This window comes from Diabrotica virgifera, chromosome 1 (assembly GCF_917563875.1).
Source record: "Diabrotica virgifera virgifera chromosome 1, PGI_DIABVI_V3a".
Classification (NCBI taxonomy): Eukaryota; Metazoa; Arthropoda; class Insecta; order Coleoptera; family Chrysomelidae; genus Diabrotica; species Diabrotica virgifera.
In genome coordinates, this window is record NC_065443.1 from 102,027,274 (window position 1) to 102,048,510 (window position 21,237).

At 34.1% G+C, this 21,237-nt stretch overlaps 1 protein-coding gene across 1 annotated transcript in view; it reads right to left on the bottom strand.

The window, feature by feature from the left end:
- The window catches only part of LOC114333210 (uncharacterized), a 197,859-nt gene that overhangs the window by 32,629 nt on the left and 143,993 nt on the right, over window positions 1-21,237 (bottom strand). Inside the window, exons 11-15 of the mRNA XM_050660558.1 lie at window positions 18,098-18,340; window positions 12,538-12,721; window positions 7,469-7,666; window positions 2,143-2,429; window positions 17-219 (exon numbers count right to left, since the gene is read on the bottom strand). Coding sequence (XP_050516515.1) covers window positions 17-219; window positions 2,143-2,429; window positions 7,469-7,666; window positions 12,538-12,721; window positions 18,098-18,340 — 1,115 coding nt within the window. The remainder of the gene's footprint in view (window positions 1-16; window positions 220-2,142; window positions 2,430-7,468; window positions 7,667-12,537; window positions 12,722-18,097; window positions 18,341-21,237) is intronic.

Consider the following 21,237-nt stretch of genomic DNA (forward strand, 5'->3'; position numbering starts at 1 on the left):
TGACTTTAATACCTACCTTTGTCGGAGTGTTGCTTCTAGCAACAGGCGCAAGATTCATACTACTGATCATCGGTCCTGAAGGTTGTATCACAGGGCTTTGACGTTGACTAAGGTTAAGCGTATAATTTGAATTCATAGGAGAGTGTCTTTGTAGTGAAGGGCTCGAACGGGGTATTGTATATCCCTGGGTCGGATTCGGAGGGGCTACAAAAGCGGAACCTATAATACAAACAGAATATACGTTACTATATTAGTTAACATGTTAAACAAAAACTTGTTATACATTTTTGCAGAATTTTTGAAAAATAATCTTTTTTGAGAACGATTTCCGGAGTGGAAGTCGAAACGTCAAACATTAGTTGGTTAAAACTGTAATTTTCATCTCAATCAATAACCTCATGGGGTTACATATACGACGTATCATCTAAGACCCCCTCGCACCCATAAAGCTGCTGGTGGAAACGGGAAATAAATCGTACGAAGTAATAATTATACTAGTAATAATAACATTGATGACAGAAATAATAATAATAATCATAATTTTTTTGTCGTGAATTTTTATTCTCTCTGCTACTGGAGTCATTCCGAAGAACCTCTTAGAAAACATAAAAAAGCTGGGTCTGAATGAACATCTTTATAAGACCATGCATAAAGCTGTACTACTCTCGACGGTTAGATGTGTACGAAAATTTTTGGGTCGATAACACGGAAAGAGCCTCACCAAGAGCTCAATCCTTTTGATACCGCAGGTATCTGGGATGAGTCAATATTTCCCCCTAGAGGGGGTGTGAGCCGTATGGCTAAATCTGATTTTTATTGTAAAACGGTCTTTATTCAATGTACAAAATTGGTTCATTCGTCGTTTTCATCTTCCACATTCTCATCTACATAATCAATGTTCTCGCCGTCACCATCGTCTAATTCCTCAGAAGTGCGAGATTGTTGCATACTGTCAGCTCATAGGACCCATAAACATTTTTTTGTCTGTCCTGCTTTTTTGGAGGAGCACGTTTTGCCGCAACCCTTTGTCTGAGTACAGATTATTATTTTTAACAAACTATTTGGAGCTTGCGTGATTTGGCTGGAAATGAATATATTTTTCTACGGCCGTGTTAACAGAGCCACTTTCACGCACGCATTTCATTTCCGAAAGTTGCACTTTCCCGCACGGCGTGCGTGAAAGTAAATTTTCCCGCACGGCGTGCGGGAAAGTGAAATACCTTGTAATATGGCATTATAATATATTATAATACATGAAATAAACTAATATTATTTACTAATTTATTTCAAATTTATCTTATTGTGTTCATGTTTTAATGAAATTAGCGAGATAATTCGATGAAATAAAATTATTTTGACATACTATTTAAAAGTCAGATCAGTAGAAAATTACAATGGTTTTTAATCGTCGTCATTGAAACCAATATCGTCGTCGTGGTAACCCATTATATTGAAAGTTTGGTTTTGACAACCTTGTCAAAAATTAATTTGTGTATTTTCACTTCTAAATAAAAATTGATATAACTCTATTTTTTGCGGCTTTTTTCCAAACGTACGGCCCTAGAAAAAATATTGTTCCTAACTCATGCGGAAAGTGCCTTCCCCGCACTCGACTGCTTGCCCGAACTCCGCTATCGCGTCGTTCGGGTCAACGACAGTCTCGTGCGTGAAAGTATCACTTTCCGCACTAGTTAGGAAAATAACTATTTCGTGGTCCCGAAACCAATATCGGTTGACAGCCACGATTGCAACTGAAGCTAAACACTAAAAAATATTGCTTCGCTTAATCAGCTGTGACTGACAAGCTGTCTGAATTTTTAGAGCTTTAGTTTTTATGACCTTTGCAAAGCAATCATAACGATAGCTATTGATACACAGCTGCGGCTGCATGTCGCTGCGAGAATTATATCACTCCGGCAATACTCGAGCAGAGCGCATTGTTACCTGCTTTAGAATGTCTGCCTTGAAATTCCAACACTCGCCTGCATGAACCAATTATAATGGAACCAATAGAGACATTCAGCTTCAATTTCTTGTTGTGAATATCCCGAAATAAGATCGGAACCGAAAGTTATATATGTTTTTGTGAAAAATTATTAAATAATTTTTTTAACTCATACACCAAAAAATATAAATACTGACCTACTAACGGTGATTGCCTCGTAGATGGGGACAGACCTAGTTGCGCAGGTGGCAACATCGAACTCGGATGAAGTAGTGGAAGCATCAGTCCTTGTGGCGACATATGAGGGGCAGTAAGATGGGGAGGTATACGAGATTGTGCTTTCTCTCGTTCTCGTTGGGCTCGCTCTTTTTCTCGTTGTTCCCTTTCTCTTTGCATCTGAAGGTCCCTTTCAATGAGTTCTCGCTCGACGTATTCATCTTTTCTGGAGGCAGAAAGTCGCCGGTGCTCTTCTTCCATTTTTAACCTAAACGGAGAGTTGTAATTATTAGAATATTGCGTTAATAAAATAAAAAACAGTAGGCTCAACCAAGATGAACACACAGAATATGTGAAAATTATCCATGGAGTGAGGCAAGGATGTATTTTGCCTCCTCTAATATTCAATCTCTACTTTGAAAGAATATTTGGTCGAAACCGAAAAAAGCATTCACTACTAAACGGGTACCAGCTAAACAACATCAGATATGCCGATGACACCATAGTATTTGCGGACAACCTAGAAGACTTGCAAATCCTTATGAACAAAATCACGTACTCCAGTCAACAATATAGAGTCAATAGAGTAAAGAAGACAAAGCTCATGATAATTAGCAAGAAAAAGATAACAGAAGGTCAAATCTACGTCAACCAAACCCCAGTAGAAAGAGTAACACACTACAACTACGTCGGCATAATAATAAATGAAGGATGAACCAACAACCAAGAGATAAGAGCGCGCATCGGAAAAGCTGGATCTACCTTCAACCGGATGGGGACCTTCTTCAAGGGTCACAACCTCTCTCTTGGTATAAAAATAAAAATGGTGCGATGCTACATATTCCCTGTCCTTTTATATGGTGTTGAATCGTGGGTGGACGTTGAACGAAGATATGTGCAGAAGATTGGAAGTATTTGAGATGTGGCTATACGGGAGAAGGAACAAGTACAACGTTGATGCCCTAAAACAAGAATGTATAAGAAATAAATTCAGTGAGAAACTGGCAATTAACCGAGCAGTATCACAACAAACTGGAGAGTCAGTCGAAGAAACATGGAAATATTTTAAGGAAGTGATGATGAATACAGCAAAAGAAACAATCGGATTAAAAAGACAAAATAAAAAATGGATTACCAAAGATACTCTACTACTGATAGAAGAAAGAAAAAAAAATCAAAGAAGAAATTCTACAAAAGGAAGGATCGGAAGAAGAGAGGGCACTTGACAGGAAATACAAGGCAAAAAACGCAGAAGTAAAAAAGCAAGCCAGAAAAGATAAAAGAAACTAGATACATGAGATGCTAAATATATCAGAAGAAGCAGCGAAAGAAAACGACTTACGAACACAATATACAATCATACGAAACTTAACAGGAAAAGCACAACGAAATATACGAGAACTAAAGGATAAACAAGGAAATAGAATAAAAAATGAGAAAGAAATAATAAAAAGATGGAAGGAATACTTCGAAGAGATATATGCTAAGCATGAAATAACTCAAATCATAGAAGATGAAGTAGAATCACCAGAGCTAGAAGTGAATATTGGAGAAATTACAAGGGATGAAATTGGAAACACCCTAAAACTACTAAAAAATGGCAAAGCCGCAGGAATCGACAATATACCCATTGACATAATAAAAGCAGACACCGAGCAGTCAGTAGAGATGCTACATACACTTTTGAATAAAATATGGACGGACGAAGAATTGCCAAAGGAGTGGAAAGAGGAAGTGATTATAAAAATACCCAAACAAGGAGACCTGAGCAAATGCAACAATTGGCGTGCAATAACACTACTAAAAATGCGACACTACTAAAAATACACCTGCGAAAATGGTTTAACTTAACCACTACCGGACTTTTCAGGGCAGCAGTCAACAAAGTCAGAATAGCCATGTTAGTGTCCAACATCCGTAACGGATAGGCACCATAAGAAGAAGAAACACTACTAAGTGCCACATCCAAAGTGCTGACCAAAATCATATTGGAAAGATTGAAGCTAGAACTAGATAAAAAACTGAGAAACAACCAAGCAGGCTTCCGTTCCAACCATTCCACTATTGATCACATTTGCACCCTTAGAATTATCTTGGAACAAACAAATGAATGGAATAAAGATATAGATGTGAGTTTTATCGACTTCGAAAAGGCCTTTGACCGTGTAAATAGGGCACAGATGTGGAAAATCCTTAGATTATATGGGATACCACAAAAAATCATAAACTTTATTAAACTCTTCTACGAAGGATACAAAGCCAAACTAGAATATTCAGGTGAAGTAACAGAAGAAATATCCATAGAAAGTGGAGTCAAACAGGGTTGTGTACTATCCCCTACCCTATTCCTTATTATGATAGATTGGGTAATGAGAAAAGTACTCGACGATCGAACAGGCATCAGGTGGAACCTTTTCAAACAGTTAGAAGATTTCGAATTTGCAGATAACATCTGCCTGATAACTGAACACCGAAATCATATGCAAGCAAAAATTGACAAATTTTGGATTTGTCAATTGACAAGGATTGCCACGATGATCGCCAACATTCGTCACGGATAGACACATCAAGAAGAATACTTTGTTTAACCCAAGATTATCTCAAGAACCATCTATTAACAAAATTGGAATATACACATAAGTGAGGGCTTTCATTTGACATATTATCTTGACCCTGAGTGACGATTATATCTGATTATTATATCGCTTATATAGTATTATACTGAATTCGCTCAGCCGAGATTCATTTGTGACACATCTTTCATTAAAAAAAGAAGAATTATTGGAAATAGTGGGAGTGTATACTAAACTCATAAAATTTTGTGGAATTTATTTCTACAAAATATTTTTATTTTGTACAATATACAGTGATGAGTACGCTAATAACCGGCAAAATAACACAATTGATGGAAAACGTATTCAGTTGTGAGATAAAAAGAAATGAAACTAGTCGAGCCATGATACTATAAATAACGAGATAGTATTCTCCCGTAGCTCAAATACGTCCGAGTTCGCGCATGATTACGTAACGACACCGGAAGTTGAATTTGAATTCTTACGTAACTGGAGACCGGAAGTTGAATTTGAATTCTTGTTAAAGTTAAATGGGATTTGTATGCATTCTGTGATGAAATTATTCAACTAGCAACATAATATTAAACTTTAATTAAGAAAAAATTAGTGTCGAGATTCCTGTCAAAAATAAAATATAAAATACACTTACTTACAACCGCGAACAATTCAAACTAATCGGACATTACGAATGATTACGAACCATTACGAACTTGCCGGTCTCCAGTTACGTCACGACTTCAGGATGTGCAATATATTATCTTGTTATTTATAGTATCATGAGCCGAGCTAGAAAATTTAGCGATATTAACCTAAAAATTTACATTATATTGATTGTTTCCCACCTTTAAACGTATCGGACGAGTTTAGCAACTGCCACTGTCACAGTGACAGTTTTAGTTGACATACTCATCTGATACGTGTAAAGGTGTCTAAATGTCCCAGCTCGACTAGTTTCATTTCTTTTTATCTCACAACTTAATACGTTTTCCATCTTTTCCTATTTTGCCGGTTATTAGCACGCTCATCACTGTATAATTTTCTCATTTGTTATAAATACATTATAATGGTGTAAATAAATAATTATTAATTGGCGTAAGGTTTATGTTATTTATGTCTGTTTACTATTAATAATATTGGCTATGAGCAGGTATGTTTAGTTCTTCTTCTTTTTATGTAGACATGACTCTGTCTGTTTTTTCAGTGTGCCTCCAGTAAGTTGTCGTTCCATCTTTTTCGGGGTCTTCCCACTGATCGTCTTCCTATTGGGGAATCGTCTCTCGTCGTCCTTACTACTCTATTTGTTGTTATTCGTCTTATGTGGTCATTCCATTCTACTCTTCTGTTTTTCGCCCAGTTATTACTGTTGTCCACCTTGCATCTCCGTCGTATAACTGCACTTCTAGCTATATCCCACAGTGTCTTACCATCGATTTTTCGCAGTGTTTTCATCTCTGCTGTTTCTAGCATTCTTTTTGTCCTTTCTGTATCAGATCGTGTTTCTGCCGCCTATGTCATTATTGGTCTGATGACTGTTTTGTAAATTCTGCCTTTCACTTCTTTTCCGATGTTATTTCTCCATATTGTGTCATTCAGGCAACCTGCGGCTATTTGCTTTATTCACCTGATCTTCCACTTGTTTCCACTGTTTCGAGCTTTCCGTAGCTAGATAGTGTGATGCCTAAATATTTAAACTCCATGACTTGTTCTATTATTTGACCCTCCAGCTCTAATTTCCACCTTATTAGATCTGCTGTTATAACCATGCATTTAGTCTTTTTTGAGGAAATTAACATGTTAAAATTTTCTAGCGGTTATATTAAATTCGTGCAGGATACGTTGTAAATCATCTTCACTTTGAGAGATTAGTATTGCGTCGTCTGCATAGCAGACAGATTATTTTAAGTTGTTTTTCTCCCATTTGGTATCCTTTTTTTGTTCTTACTTTTTTTATTATTTCGTCCATGATCAAGTTGAACAATAGAGGACTCAGGGAATCTCCCTGTCTTATCCCATTGCCAGCTTCATTTGGGTCAGTTCTTCATCTACTATGCATAGTTGTGTAGTAATTTCTAGTCACGTCTAAAAACCTAACTTCCTAAAAAAAATTACCAACGCACGTCACTAGACAGTTGTGTCTCAGATTAGCGAATCGACTTTACCTACATGTTTTTAAAGAATTTTATAAGTATGTATTTTAATCAAAACTCAAAAAAATAAACGCTTCAGTTGTGTTAAAATTGTCAATAAATATTAACAGGAAACATAACTTATTTCTGATTTACATATATTTGAATATTAGTATAGTTGGTTCGCTATTCTCAGACGGAACTGTCTAGTAAATTTAGTAATTTTTTTGACAGACTATAAATAGCCGGAAATTACTATACAACCAAGGACACGTGCTCATAGCCATAGCTAATATTAAGAGTAAAGTAACAACGAAACAACAATCATACTAATATCTAATAATATAAACAGCGTGAATAATACAATTATGTTAAATTATAACAACTGAAATTATGTACTCTGAATATATATATCTAGCGAAAATTTTATGAATTTAGTATACACTCCCACTATTTTTAATAATTCTTCTTTGTTCAATGAAAGAATTATGCAATGGCAAGTTTATTTAATAATGTTAATAGCGTAAGGTAGGCATTTTTGTGTTGTATGTTTCCTACTCTGAATCTGCCAAAATTCGAGTTGAGCGAACCGACTTTATTCATCTTACCTTTCATGCACATATAACGGCATTCCGGCCCCTGGAATCATATAAGGCATATATGGATGACCAATTGGAGGCCATGGTGATCGTAAAACGCCCAGTCTTTCATAGTACATTTGTTCTTCTATTAATGAGGTCGGTAAGGTTGGAAAGCTATAAGGCGAGTAGCCTTGCATATCTATACCTACTTGTGGATGAGGTATTCTAAAACAAATAAAAACTATTGTAAATATTTAACGTAATATATGATCTACACTAGATATAATGATCCAGAACGTTTAGAACTGCTTCTTTTCGATTACACAAATACGAATTTTCGAAACTACACAATTTCAGCTAGAAATTCCTCTCCAATGTCTTCGTCGAGGCATTTTCTGCGACGTGAGATTGTTTGTAATGTGAAAGTTTAAATTTTCCTTTTTTAGCGGTATTTCAAATGCCGCATATTTGTTGCCCAAACTGAAAATCGAAATTTCATGTTATAGCTTTTGAAGATTAGGCTCTAGCAAAAAAAATCCATAGCGACCTGTCAATAGAAGTAATAAATGTTAATGTCTTATGAGAATCCTAAAAAATGGCAAAACGCGCGCAACGTTTATTTATTTAACCGCTTTATAGAAACGGATTTCATTTGCAGCAAAGTGCAAAAATTTTATACGAACGCTGAACTTTTCACCTTTAAAAAACTATTGTGATTTTTGTCGATAGGACACTCTGATAAAAAGATATTAGGCCAGGAACCGAAGCTTTTCACCTCGCAATTTTTACAGAATGGATCGATTTGCTTGAAAATTTGAGAATAAGTAGTGGATAGTCCAAGGATCAAAATCTATATGATTCCGAAAGGCGCTTTTACCATGGGGGTGGTTGCCACCCTATCTCGGGGGTGGAAATTTTTCATTATATTTTGACCACAAAAGTTGATAAAAACATTCATTCTAAGCAAAAAATGTTCTATACATTTTTTTGATAAAATTAATCGATTTATTCGCTATCGAAAGTGTTAGTTTTGTATAGAAAAAATGAATGTTTTTCGATACTCATTTACGATTCACTCAATTTTTGCCGTAGAAATTTTTTTTTCAAACCAAGTTCTTGGGAATTAAATAACCTACAATTTTATATTGAAACATTTTTTCGTATCCCTGATGCTAATCTTTCTATTCTAAAGAAAATTGCATTTTTTACCAAACTACAAAAATTCGTTACTCGCTTTTAACTTCAGTTTTTTTAAAACTAATCATTCTAAGCCAGTCAAACTTCTAGAATCTCTTAATAATACATAAATAAATAAGAAGGAATAAGACCAATGACTAAAAACACCGCTAACTTACATTATTATGCTTCCAATTGGATTTCTCCTTTTTTTTTTTCAAAAAAATATATTGATGTTTTAACCGAAAATTTTTTAGTTTTTATCTTAGAAAGGTTGGTAAAAAATAATTTTGTAGGTTTTTACAAGATCTATAAGACTGTTAATATTAAATCTTTTTAAAAGCCTCAGTTGCAAAAAGAGGTGACTTGGAAAGGGTAAAGGTGGTTTTTACATGTTATTACAAGTTTTAATTGTCAATAGCTCACTCAATTTTGTGCCGTAAAAAAATTTTTGCAAACCAGGTTCTTAGGAATTAAATAGGCTACAATTTCATAACTAAACATTTTTTCGTATCTCTGATGCTAATCTTGATATTCTGAATAAAAGGCCATTTTTTTCTAAACTACAAAAATTCGTTATTGGCTTTTAACTCCATTTTTTTAAAAACTAATCATTCTAAGCCGTTCAAACTTCTAGAACCTATTAATAATACATAAATAAAAAAGACCAAATAAGGATAATGACTAATTATTTTTATTAGGGTAATGATTAGGGGGTTGCTTGCGATCACTTTTTCGCTGAAAAAAAAATGAGGACTGACATTCTTTTCAATATAAGTCACTTACTTTTTGAGATAGAGACTCTTTTTTTATTTCTGGAGATATATATTTTTAATTTCTTTAAATTAGTTTGAACAAGTTGTCCTCGAAAAATGCATAGTTTTTCCGTCTTTTGACTTTGAAACTCCAATATTTAGCATTTGACGAAGAAGAGCCAACATATAATAAAGTATAGCTAGATTACTGTTGGTCTTAAAGAAAATTAAAAAAAAAACGGTTTTGTTTATTTTTTCAAAATGTACATTTTTGTTAAGTAAAATTGTTTTGATAAAACAAAAAAATTTTTGGAGTTATTAGCCGAAAACTGAAAAACATTGATTTTTTCGATATAAAACTTTCGATAGAGAATAAATCGAAAACTACCAATTTTATCAAAAAAATGTATAGAACGTTTTTTGCTTAGAATGAACGTTTTACCAGCTTTTGCGATTAAAATATAATAAAAAATTTCCGCCCACGAGATGGGATGGCAACCACCCCCATGGTAAAAGCGCCTTTCAGCATGATATAGATTTTGATCCTTGGACTATCCACTACTTATTCTCAAATTTTCAAGCAAATCGATCCATTCTGTAAAAATTGCGAGGCTTTGTCCTATTTTAAGCTTTATTACTTGGACTATATCGATCTGGCCACGAAAGCTCCTTCAATTATATTACTGTAAAAAAAAGTTAATGTTGACCGACCTTAAATAACGGGTGCAACTCGGCAGACTGATACGCGGAGTCTAGACTCTAGAGAATTCTTCCATTCTCGAGAATCGGCCAGAAGCCAGTGAGCGATGATTAGAGACGAGAGAGGGCGCGCCACTCTACATGATTTTGGAATAACATATTTAGTTTTTTTACTACAAAAGCACGCTTACGTCAGTCAAAATTTCTGACGTCAGAGCACTGCCAAAACAGAATGTGACTTTTCATCATGTCCATATTTATGTCATTACTTGTCAGAGATATTTTCCTTTGTTTTTGTTTACTGTACAAATAATATCTATAATTATTTTTTCTAATTAATGATCAATCGGTTTTCATTTCTTGCCGAAATATTTGTAATATTAATTAACGTAAATAAACATCAACTTTAGAATTTACATTTCTCTAGCACAGCTATATGACACCCACACGGAACTGCCCGATCTTGCATAAGTGTGAACATGGTATTATAATAAGAAAAACATAATCGCGATTACATTGAGTATTTTAGAATTATATTGATTAAATAACCAAAAACATTTTTTATTATTAATAATATGTATAAATCTTATAAAACAATTGTTTAAGTTTAATACTCCAGAAACTAATAATTGTATTTAAATATATTAGACAATCGTACGCTACTGATATGAAATGAAAATAATTCAAATTCCAATGATTAATGACAGTTCAGTGCTGCTACATTTTTGCATCGTTGGTTGCTACCAATTTATAGTAAAAATTGTGTGGTTGTTTTCATTTCGTACGCAATTTGATTCACAATATACAGGGTGTTTGGTAAAGAATGGGCCATAGCTTAACCTTAGATTCGTGAGCTCAAAATAGGTCGATTTAAGCTAGCTTACCTTAGTACGAAAGCTGATAATAACTGAAATACAGGGTGTCAAAGTTAAACTTTTATTTTATTTATTCTTATTTCCTGACAGACTTGAGCTAACAATACAAAATTTGGTAAGCGGGGGTTTTTTGGGAAGAGAAATCTAAATTTGCCACTAAAAATGATGTATAACCCAGATGGCGCCACATACGTCTTTCAGCGCTCATTTAATACGATCAATTTTTTTATCCCCACTCTACATACTTTCTGAATCAAAATTTTTATTATCTTAATATTTTTACTTAAAAAAGATATACATACTTTATTCATCTCGCTAAACTTAACCGTTTTCGTAATAAACGCATTTTAAATCTTCGATGCAACATAATTTTTTGCATATCATTGTAGTTACACCCTAAAAATAAACTTAAAACCACAATAATTGTGCAAGTTCTCATATTTATATTATTGCACCGCAAATTCCATTAGAAGAAATTTGTGGTACATTTTTGGAAATTATTATGGCTTAAGTTTATTTTTCGGGTGTAACTACAAGGATATTTTGCAAACAATTATGTTGCATCGCAGATTTAAAATGCGTTTATTTCGAAAACGGTCAAGTTTAGCGAAATAAAGGTAGTATATCTTTTTTAAGTAAAAATATTAGGAGAATAAAAATTTTGATTCAGGAAGTATGTAGAGTGGGGGATAAAAAAAATTGAACGTATTAAATGAGCGATGAAAGACGTATGTGGCGCCCTCTGGGTAATACATCATTCTTGGTGGCGAATTAAGATTTCCCGTTGCAAAAAAACCCGCTTACCAAATTTCGTGTTATTTGCTCATGCCTGTCAGGAAATATTCAAGAATAAATAAAATAAAAGTTTAACTTTGACACCCTGTATTTCAGTTACTATCAACTTTCGTACTAAGGTGAGTTAGCTTAAATCGACCTATTTTAAGCTCAGGAATCTAAGGTTAAGCTATGGCCCATTCCTTACCAAACACCCTTTATAATATATAGCTTTAAAAAACTGTGCTCTATTTATAAATACCTACATATTAAATAGAGCTTAATTTAAAAACTATTGTAATTATTGTTGTATATTGTGATTCACATTCTGTTTTGACAGTGCTCTGACGTCAGAAATTTTGACTGACGTAAGCGGGCTTTTGGAGTAAAAAGACTTTATGTACAGCTGGTTCCTAAAAAAACTGATACGACTCTTAGTAAGATTTGATCATTTTGAGCAGTGTATGATTGATCTGACATTATATTATATTTATTATGACAGACAAATAATAAAATAAACAAACAAACAGCCATTTTTTGACGTTGAACAGAATAAGTTATCTGACCAATTTTAAGATTTGGCAGTGACAGTGACAGAATGTAAATAATAATTATTTATCCTTCAAAATACACTGCTCAATTTTCTACAAAATACGCTTTAAGAGTCGTATCAGTTTTTTTGGAACCAGCTGTACATATGAAGCGATTTTGTTAGTTTAGAGTTAACAAGATAATTCCTAACTGTCAACTTCTAAACAAATAGTTTTATATAAATATAAATTCGAATCGCTAGTTTTATTTAAAATCGCTACATTACCTTTCTTCTGGTCGATAAGGTTGAAAACCACTTCTGTTAAGATCCGGTAACGAATTTGCAGGATAACGGTCAACGTGATTGGTGGGTAAACGAGGTTCAAAAGAGCGCAAGCTCGAACTACTGGGTGATGCAAAAGGTGGCACTTCTACTAATCCTTTTGTTTTGTCCGGTAATTGAACACCTCCTGCAAAAGAATGAAGTAAATAAGGTGAAAAGTTGACATACAATATTTTGTATAACGTGCATTTTTAAACATAACACTCCTACTGTCACTAAGATATACACGATCTGAATATTATTTTGTTTACGATTTCTTACACCTTCTTTGCTTCACAAAAAACTCGTGCAGATTTATTTATTGAAAATATACTGAGTGACAAAAAAAAGTAAAACCCCTATTTATGTTTATTAGAGTCATTAAGTGCCGGTTGTTCCAACGCTAATCAACAATGATCATTATCAAATATTTAATTACTGTCACCAACTGTCAATGTCAACTTTTATTGGGTTGCTGAAATCATAATTATTGATGACAATTATGAAATTACTTAATCAATTATGTTAATAATTGTTATGTTAATTGATTAACTAATCTCATAATTATAATCAATTATGTTTTCAGCAACCCAATAAAAGTTGACATTGACAGTTGGTGACAGTAATTAAATATTTGATAGTGATCATTGTTGATTAGCGTTCGAACAACCGGCCCTAAGAGTTTTAACTGCAGTATCCAGTATCTGCTACCTCTCATTATATACCCCAGATATTTTTTCTTTTTTATTAAAGTTTTCTCTTTTTTATTATCTTCATCAAGTCACCTTCTCCTTGACCTATTCTGTTTAAGACTTCTCTATATGACATGTTGAACCCATGATATTCGGAGCATTCTACGATATTACCACATCTCGAAGGCTTCTAATTTCTTGATCATATTAACCTTCATGATCCAGATTTCACATCCATATAGTTATACAGGATACACATAACATTTTAGAGATTGATTCTTAGTTGTAAGTTCAGCTGAGAATTGCTCAGCATAGATCTAAGTTTCATAAATGCTCCTCTTGCAATTTCTATGAGTTTTAACTTCTTCATCAGGATTTAGTGCCTCGTTTATCCAACATCCTAGGTATTTAAAATAGTTAACTTTTGTTATCGGTTCATTACTGACAATTAGTTGCATAGGGCTGACGTCTTGTTTACTAACCACAAGCAACTTTGTCTTTGTTGTATTTATGCCAAGTTCGTTATTGGAGCATTCTCTAGTGACTCAAACTATAAGGAATTGAAGATCTTCGATACTGTCAGCCATGATCGCTGTGTCATCTGCATATCTGATGTTAATATTTTCTCCCCCAAGGCGAATTCCACCTTTCCCTTCCAAGGCTTCGTTAATTTACGTATCATTACGCCAACTCGAATTTTTATAAATAATTGCGTAAATTGGAATAATTAAAGTTTATGTAAATCACATTTTTAAAGTCCTAAAAACTGTCATTCATAAATGCTATTGTCCTTTTCATGAGCATTTTTCAGTGCGTAACAAATGATAGGAAAAAGGGTAAGTCCGTGATAATACACATTTATGACATTTATTCTAACATGACATTTTAGTTAAATCTGACAGTTGTCACATTTTATTTTCAATTTGGAATAAAAACAAATTAAATGTGTTTCTTGCATTTATAAAATGGTATTTTCTTTGATTTGTATAGTTTTATAAATTATACAGATTATATTTGTAATATTATTATCTAATTAAAAAAATTATTTTTTTTATTATGACGCCATCTATCGACAACTAGAATAACTAGAATAAATATTGTAAATGTCTGTAATCACGGAAGTGCCTTTTTTTCTGTCACATATAATTTAATGCGTTAGAAAGAAATCGAAAAACTGTGACGCACTGAAAGATGATCATGAGAAAAAGAATATTAGCCTAGTGGCTATTGAAAACAGCTTAACCCAGCGTGATCTAAGAAGATTAGAGAAAAGAGGAACTATATACTTTGGTACGATTGAACAAATTATACCTACTTTATTACCTATAAGATAAGAGTAAGCCTCTGCCTTCATACCTGTAGAAAGTTTATGAACTGGCGATTGACAAAATTTATTATCTCTCTCTAACTCACGTACATTGATTTTAGATTTATTAATCAAAATTCAGAGTTGGCGCAATAATATGAAATGACTGTAATTTCGAGACAAATCCATTCATGTAAATTTTATTTCATTTGAATGAAATTATATTTTCCATCAGATGTGTGCGATGTCCGTTAGAGAAAAATTACAAAAGAACTTTTTTTTGTTCCGATTGATCCAAAAAAACCTAAAATAATAGCTGCCCAGGCCGAAAAAATGGATTTTTAGTTTGTTTAAATAAATGTAGAAATAATTCAATTATGACATATAGGTATAGTGAACATTCTTGAAATGCGTTGAACTTACTGACCAACGGCTTTAGGCGGATCAGTTGGTGAGTGGTAGGGTCTGTTGTCCTGAGACAGAGAAATCTATACATACATTTAATGATAGTGAACATTACATGAAAAATAATCAGTATAATCTATACATAAAACTCACTCTGTATAATCTGATATATCGAATTTGCTTAATTCAAAAAAATTTATTAATGTAAACGAATTTGTGTACACTACAGTTAGATAAAAAATATTTTATCTAGGTGTCCAGGTTGTTGGGTCTACGATGGATTTCGTTAAATAAATTACATGGAGGCAAACTACACAAACAATAAAAAACAAAACTAGGAAATAATACGAAATAGTTAAGATTTCATTTGGATACAGTGCACCACCATTCCATTATACGCATTTCATCCTTTCGGAATCATCAGAGCGAGCTGTGGTAACCTTTTTGAATCGAAACAAAATCTTTGTGTCATGTTAGCAAATTATTTAAAAATAATATGCAAAACACGCTACAGCGACATCTATTTAAAACAAACGAAATTCGACGATTTCTTACATTTGAAATCAATTCAGGTAACAGCCCAGATCTGAGCTTTATGTATTTTGCAAAGCAAACAGGCGATAAATGAACTGACGTGAGGAATCTAAAAATTGCATTCCGTAACACGTCAATATATCTATAGTCCGTCTCACCTTGACTTTACAGTATAAGGAACACATGCCATGCATTCCTTATGAGTTTATGAGAGTTATTAACGCGGTGATGTGGATTTTATCAAAAAGTATTTGTAATCGAACATCAGAGAGATTAAATTAAAAATGTTTTTCTACAATTTTAGGATTCATTAGGATCACTCAAAAAGAGATGGGGAAAGCATTTTGACAGTTTATTAAATGAAGAATTTGACAGACAGCCTGTGGAGTTAACGGAGACAGTAACAGCAATGGTTACCAGAATAACAAACGAGGAAGTGGCTCGAGAGCTTCAAAAAATAAAGAAAGGAAAAGCAGTCGGACCAGATGACATTCCTGGGGAAGTATGGAGAGCATTGGGAGAAATAGGAATAAGTTGGCTAGCAGGTATATTTAATAGAATTATGGAAGTTGGACAAATGCCAGACGAATTGAGAAGCAGTATATTAGTACCTGTCTACAAAAATAAGGGAGACATACAACAATGTACAAACTACAGGGCTATAAAACTACTTAGCCACACCATGAAAATATGGGAGTGAGTAATTGATAGACGGATACGTGAAAAACCGAAATATCCGATAATCAATTTGGCTTTATGCAGGGCAGATCAACAACAGATGCAATTTTCATTGTAAGGCAACTGATGGAAAAATACAGGAATAAAGAGACCAACGCTGATATGGTATTCATTAATCTTGAGAAAGCATATGATAAGAGTTCCTCGAGAGATTCTGTGGTGGGCACTCAATAAGAAAGAAGTCCCTGGCGAATATGTAAAGATTGTGAGAGATATGTATGAGGGAGTAACGACTAGTGTTAGGACAGGTGTGGGAGAGACTGATAAATTCCAGGTGAAAGTAGAATTGCACCAAGGCTCGATGCTTAGTCCTTATTTATTCTCATTAGTTTTAGACCAGATAACAGCGAAACTACAGGGTAGCATAGGAAACTACAGGGTAGCCTAATGTATGCTGATGATGTAGTGTTAATAGGAAATAGTGAAAGAGACTTAGAACAAAAATTGGAACAGTGGAGACAAGCTCTGGAGGAAAAAGGTTTAAAACTTAGTAGGACAAAAACAGAGTATTTGGAATGTTCATTTAAAGATGAAGTTACTACAAATAAAATGGTATCTTTGGATGGTGAAATGATTGTGAAAAGCAATAGTTTTAAGTACCTAGGATCGGTATTACAGAGTAATGGAGAAATAGATGGAGATGCATGCAGTAGAATTAGGGCCGGATGGATGAAGTGGAAAGAAGCGAGTGGTGTGTTGTGTGACAGAAAAATTCCAATGAAGCTGAAGGGAAAATTCTATAAAACAGCCATAAGACCGGCTATGATGTACGGAACTGAACGTCGGGCAGTGAAAAAGAAAGAGAAACAACGAATGCATGTGGCGGAAATGAGAATGCTTAGATGGATGAGTGGAGTGACAAAGAAGGATAAAATTAGAAATGAGTATATTAGGGGAAGTCTAGGTGTAGCAATAATTGATGCCAAAATGAGAGAGCATAGGTTAAGATGGTTTGGTCATGTTCAACGTCGAGACGTTAATCACCCAATACGAAGAATAGCTGAAGTGCAAATTCCTGGAAGGAGTAGAAGAGGAAGACCAAAGAAGACCTGGGGGGAGACGATAAGGCAGGACATGTTGGTAAAGGGGATTAACATTGATATGACCCAAGATAGAATTGTGTGGAGAAATGCAATTAGGGAAGCCGACCCCGCATAGGGATAAGGCAAAGAGGATGATGATTCATATGCGTTTAAGTTTATTTGATATACTATAGTTATTACGCATATGAATCCTAAAATTGTAGATTGCCTTTCTAAAACTGTTTTAATGTAATCTCTCTGATGTTCCACTACAAATTATTTTTGATAAAATCGGCATCACCGCGCTAAAAACTTTCATAAGGCTGCATTGCCTATGTTCCTTATACTGTAGGGTCAAGGTGAGACGGACTACAGGCAAAAACTCCAGCCAATTGATTTTAAGTACTCAATTGTGTGAGTAAACGAAAAATACGAAAAACATTTAAGATTTAATTTCAATACAGAAAGCAACACCCTCAAAAGCGTATAAGCGAAGGGTGGTACTTTGTATTGAAATTAAATCTACCTGTCTTTCTGTAAATCTAAAAACTGTCTTTCTGTACCTTCGTTTATTCGCAAATTGAGTATTAGAAATCAAATTCTTTTTAGTTTTGCCTAGATCAATTAACGTTGACGTGTTGTGGAATGCAAATTGTAGATTCCCCACGCCTATTCTTTTATCGCTTGCCTGCTTTGCAAATTATAGAAAGCACAGATTTGAGCTGTTACCTGAATTGATTTCAAACGTAAGAAATCTTCGGATTTCGTTTGTGGGAAATAATTAAGGTACATGCACAAAATACCAAGAAGAAGAAAAACCGATTTACCTGGATTTCTCCTTAGCGTTTCGGAGGAATTTGTCTGATTAATGGACGAGACGGACTGCTCGACGGAAGAGGCGGTACTAGTGTTCGGAACAGTCTGTTGAGCTAAATTACGTAATGCCGCGGCGAACGAATGTGAATACTGATTCGGGTTAGTACCCGGTCCGGGACCGGAGACCGCGTGTCCGCTAGTCGTTCGAGGTTTCGTAGTACTATTCGTAGAAAGTTTCGGACTGCTCGCTACCCCTGAAAATATGCAACTAGTTGTAACGAACAATCACTTTAAACATATACATTTTTGTATAGAGCCATCGAAAACAAATCGTAAAATACACTGCGCGTCAGAGAAAACGGGCACCACAAAAAATGGGCCATTTTTGATGTCTCGTATATTCTAAACCTGTTGTCCGATTTAAGTAATTTTTTTAACAAAATCAATGGGAAATTCCCAGTATCTGGCTGTATACCATAATTAAAAATCATACAGAACAAGTAAAAACTTCGTTTGTATAATGGTATACAAAATTTTTTGAAAGTCATCCAAAAAGTTTATTGAAAAACTATTAAAAAGTCATCCAAAAGGACTCGCAAAACGTTTTCGATCTAGATCAGATCATCTTCTGTGCGTTCTGCTTAGTAGATGAAACTAGCAACCTTATAGAATAGGTGACATCGAGAAATATGATTTACATTTCGAAAAACTGGTGTTAGTAGCAACTCTAAGTCGATGTTAAAAGATGAATTTAAAAGTGCTCAAAGGGCAACATGATTCAATGCTCGATGATAACGTGTGGTTCTTGCCAGTTCAATGGACACAGACCAACATTCTGTGACCACATGGTTCGCCCAATCACTTAGTGGGTTTTAAGAAATAGTTATTGCACATTTTTTGACATACAATTAAGAATTTTATATTCACCATTGGCGTGCATACGGATAATATGATCGGTCGATCAATTTAAAGACAATTGTCACCATTGTAGAATGTTGCAATGGTCACAGCACTATTTGCCTCTTGTTAACTATGAACTCTCAATAAAATGAGAAAGGTACTTTGTGCAAGAGAACTGAAATTAGACTTGAGAGTTAGGCTGGCAAAGTGTTATATTTTCTCGACTCTGCTTTACGGGATAGAAGCATGGACACTTAACGCATCGACTACTAAAAAGTTGGAAGCATTTGAACTGTGGGTGTATAGAAGAATCCTGAAGATACCATGGACCGAGCATATAACAAACAACGAAGTCATGAGAAGTGTCAACAAAAGACTGGAAATATTGGAAACCATCAAGACACGAAAGCTGCAGCACCTGGGGCATGTTATGCGTAATGAGAGATACAACATACTTCAGTTGATTATACAGGGGAAAATCCAGGACAAGAGAAGTGTAGGAAGGAGACGAATTTCATGGTTGCGTAACTTGAGGGAATGGTACGGATGCACATCAACCGAACTATTCAGAGCAGCAGCATCTAAGATAAGAATAGCCTGACGATTGCCGTGAAGAAGAAACTATGAACTAGTTTTTGATGTTATTTTTATTATGTGTTATTCTGTCCTACGTCGATTTTACATTTTTACAAACAAAAAACATATCCCACAAAGGTAGAAGAACTTTTTGGCTTGTTGGTGATGCTATGTAGCGTGTAGCCTTGTATTGTTATCTTGTTTCATATTTGTATGGCCTGATGATGATGTAGAAGTGATAAACATCGAAAACGATTGCATTACACTACATACAAAATATAACATTGTTTATACAAGATTGCGAGCTTTTTTGTTTTTTCCCAATATTATGTAAAAAATATTCACTTATCAGAGATTGCACATTGATTTGTTAAGATTATAATTAAAAGTTTATGTAGGACAAACAGGGAAACATTTAAAATTGCATAATGCACCATTTGAAAGCATAAATAAATAAAAAATACTTCTTTGTTAATTCGAAAACAAACAGAATATGAAATTATATTTAGACAACATGCGCTTTCAGAAGCATAATTTCTTGTACTTGGCAATTCACTAATTTTATCTCAAGATATAGTTTTATAAATTACAGTACATATTTACCTTCTGCTTGACTATAATTAGGAAATGGAAGACAATGTAAATTTGAAGTATATTTGACGTCCATGTTGATATAAAACCACAATCAAATCGCAAATAAAACTCGATTATTGTTTACAATTTTACACGCCACGTATTTTGTAAGTACTCGTATATTTACTATAAAATACAATACTGGTCGTCTTCTAAACTTCGCAATAAAAAATAAGTCAGTTGTTAATAGTATTATTTTTGATTTGTCAAAGTTATCAAAAGTCGCTTGACCACGTAATAAGCACTCCAAACAGTAAACGAGAAGTCAATTCGCGAAAATGTTGGGCGTGTTGTATCAACATCAAAGTTTGCGCATATCGACGGACGCCGCCGCCGTTGGGTTTACTTGATCTTTCGCCTGCCGCGCGATACAGAAGGGTGAAAACGCGAGGGTGAGGGCGACGCTTTAGGCCAGTTCACAGACGCTCCAATTATAGATCAGTGCCCCATTTATAGATCACTGAAAATTTTATTTTTTTTATTTGTTTAAATTTAAAGAAAAATTGTCCACAGATATTTTAAGCTGTTGTAAACTGAATTATAATTTTTGTTGTATTATATTTCCAAATTCTTTTAATAAAAATTATAAATTAATAACGGAGACATTTAGCCCTGAAGCCCGCGTACCAAATAAAAGATTATTAATAGCAAGCTGAAAATTTGTCCATAGATTAACGGTGTCGAGTCGGATAAACTTTGATGTATGGGAACACTGGAACAGAGGAAGTTTTAATTGTGGAACGTGATAAACATGTCAAGTTGACAAGTTTATGATTGTGAAAAATAGCAGGGCGTTTTTAAGTTTATTCAATAGTCAATGTTATATAGTATATGAAAAACTGTTTGTCCGACATAAATGTTGGGAATTTTAACCAGTCCGACACGTAACATGTCAAATGACAGGAACTATAGTAAATTTTCTATATTCGTCGTCTATATGGCTTGTAATTTGTGAAAGATTTAGGTTGTTAACAGAGAAAAGTTCTAATAAGGAAAGTTTAAGATTTAAATTAGTGTATATTATTATATTTAATAACTAGCT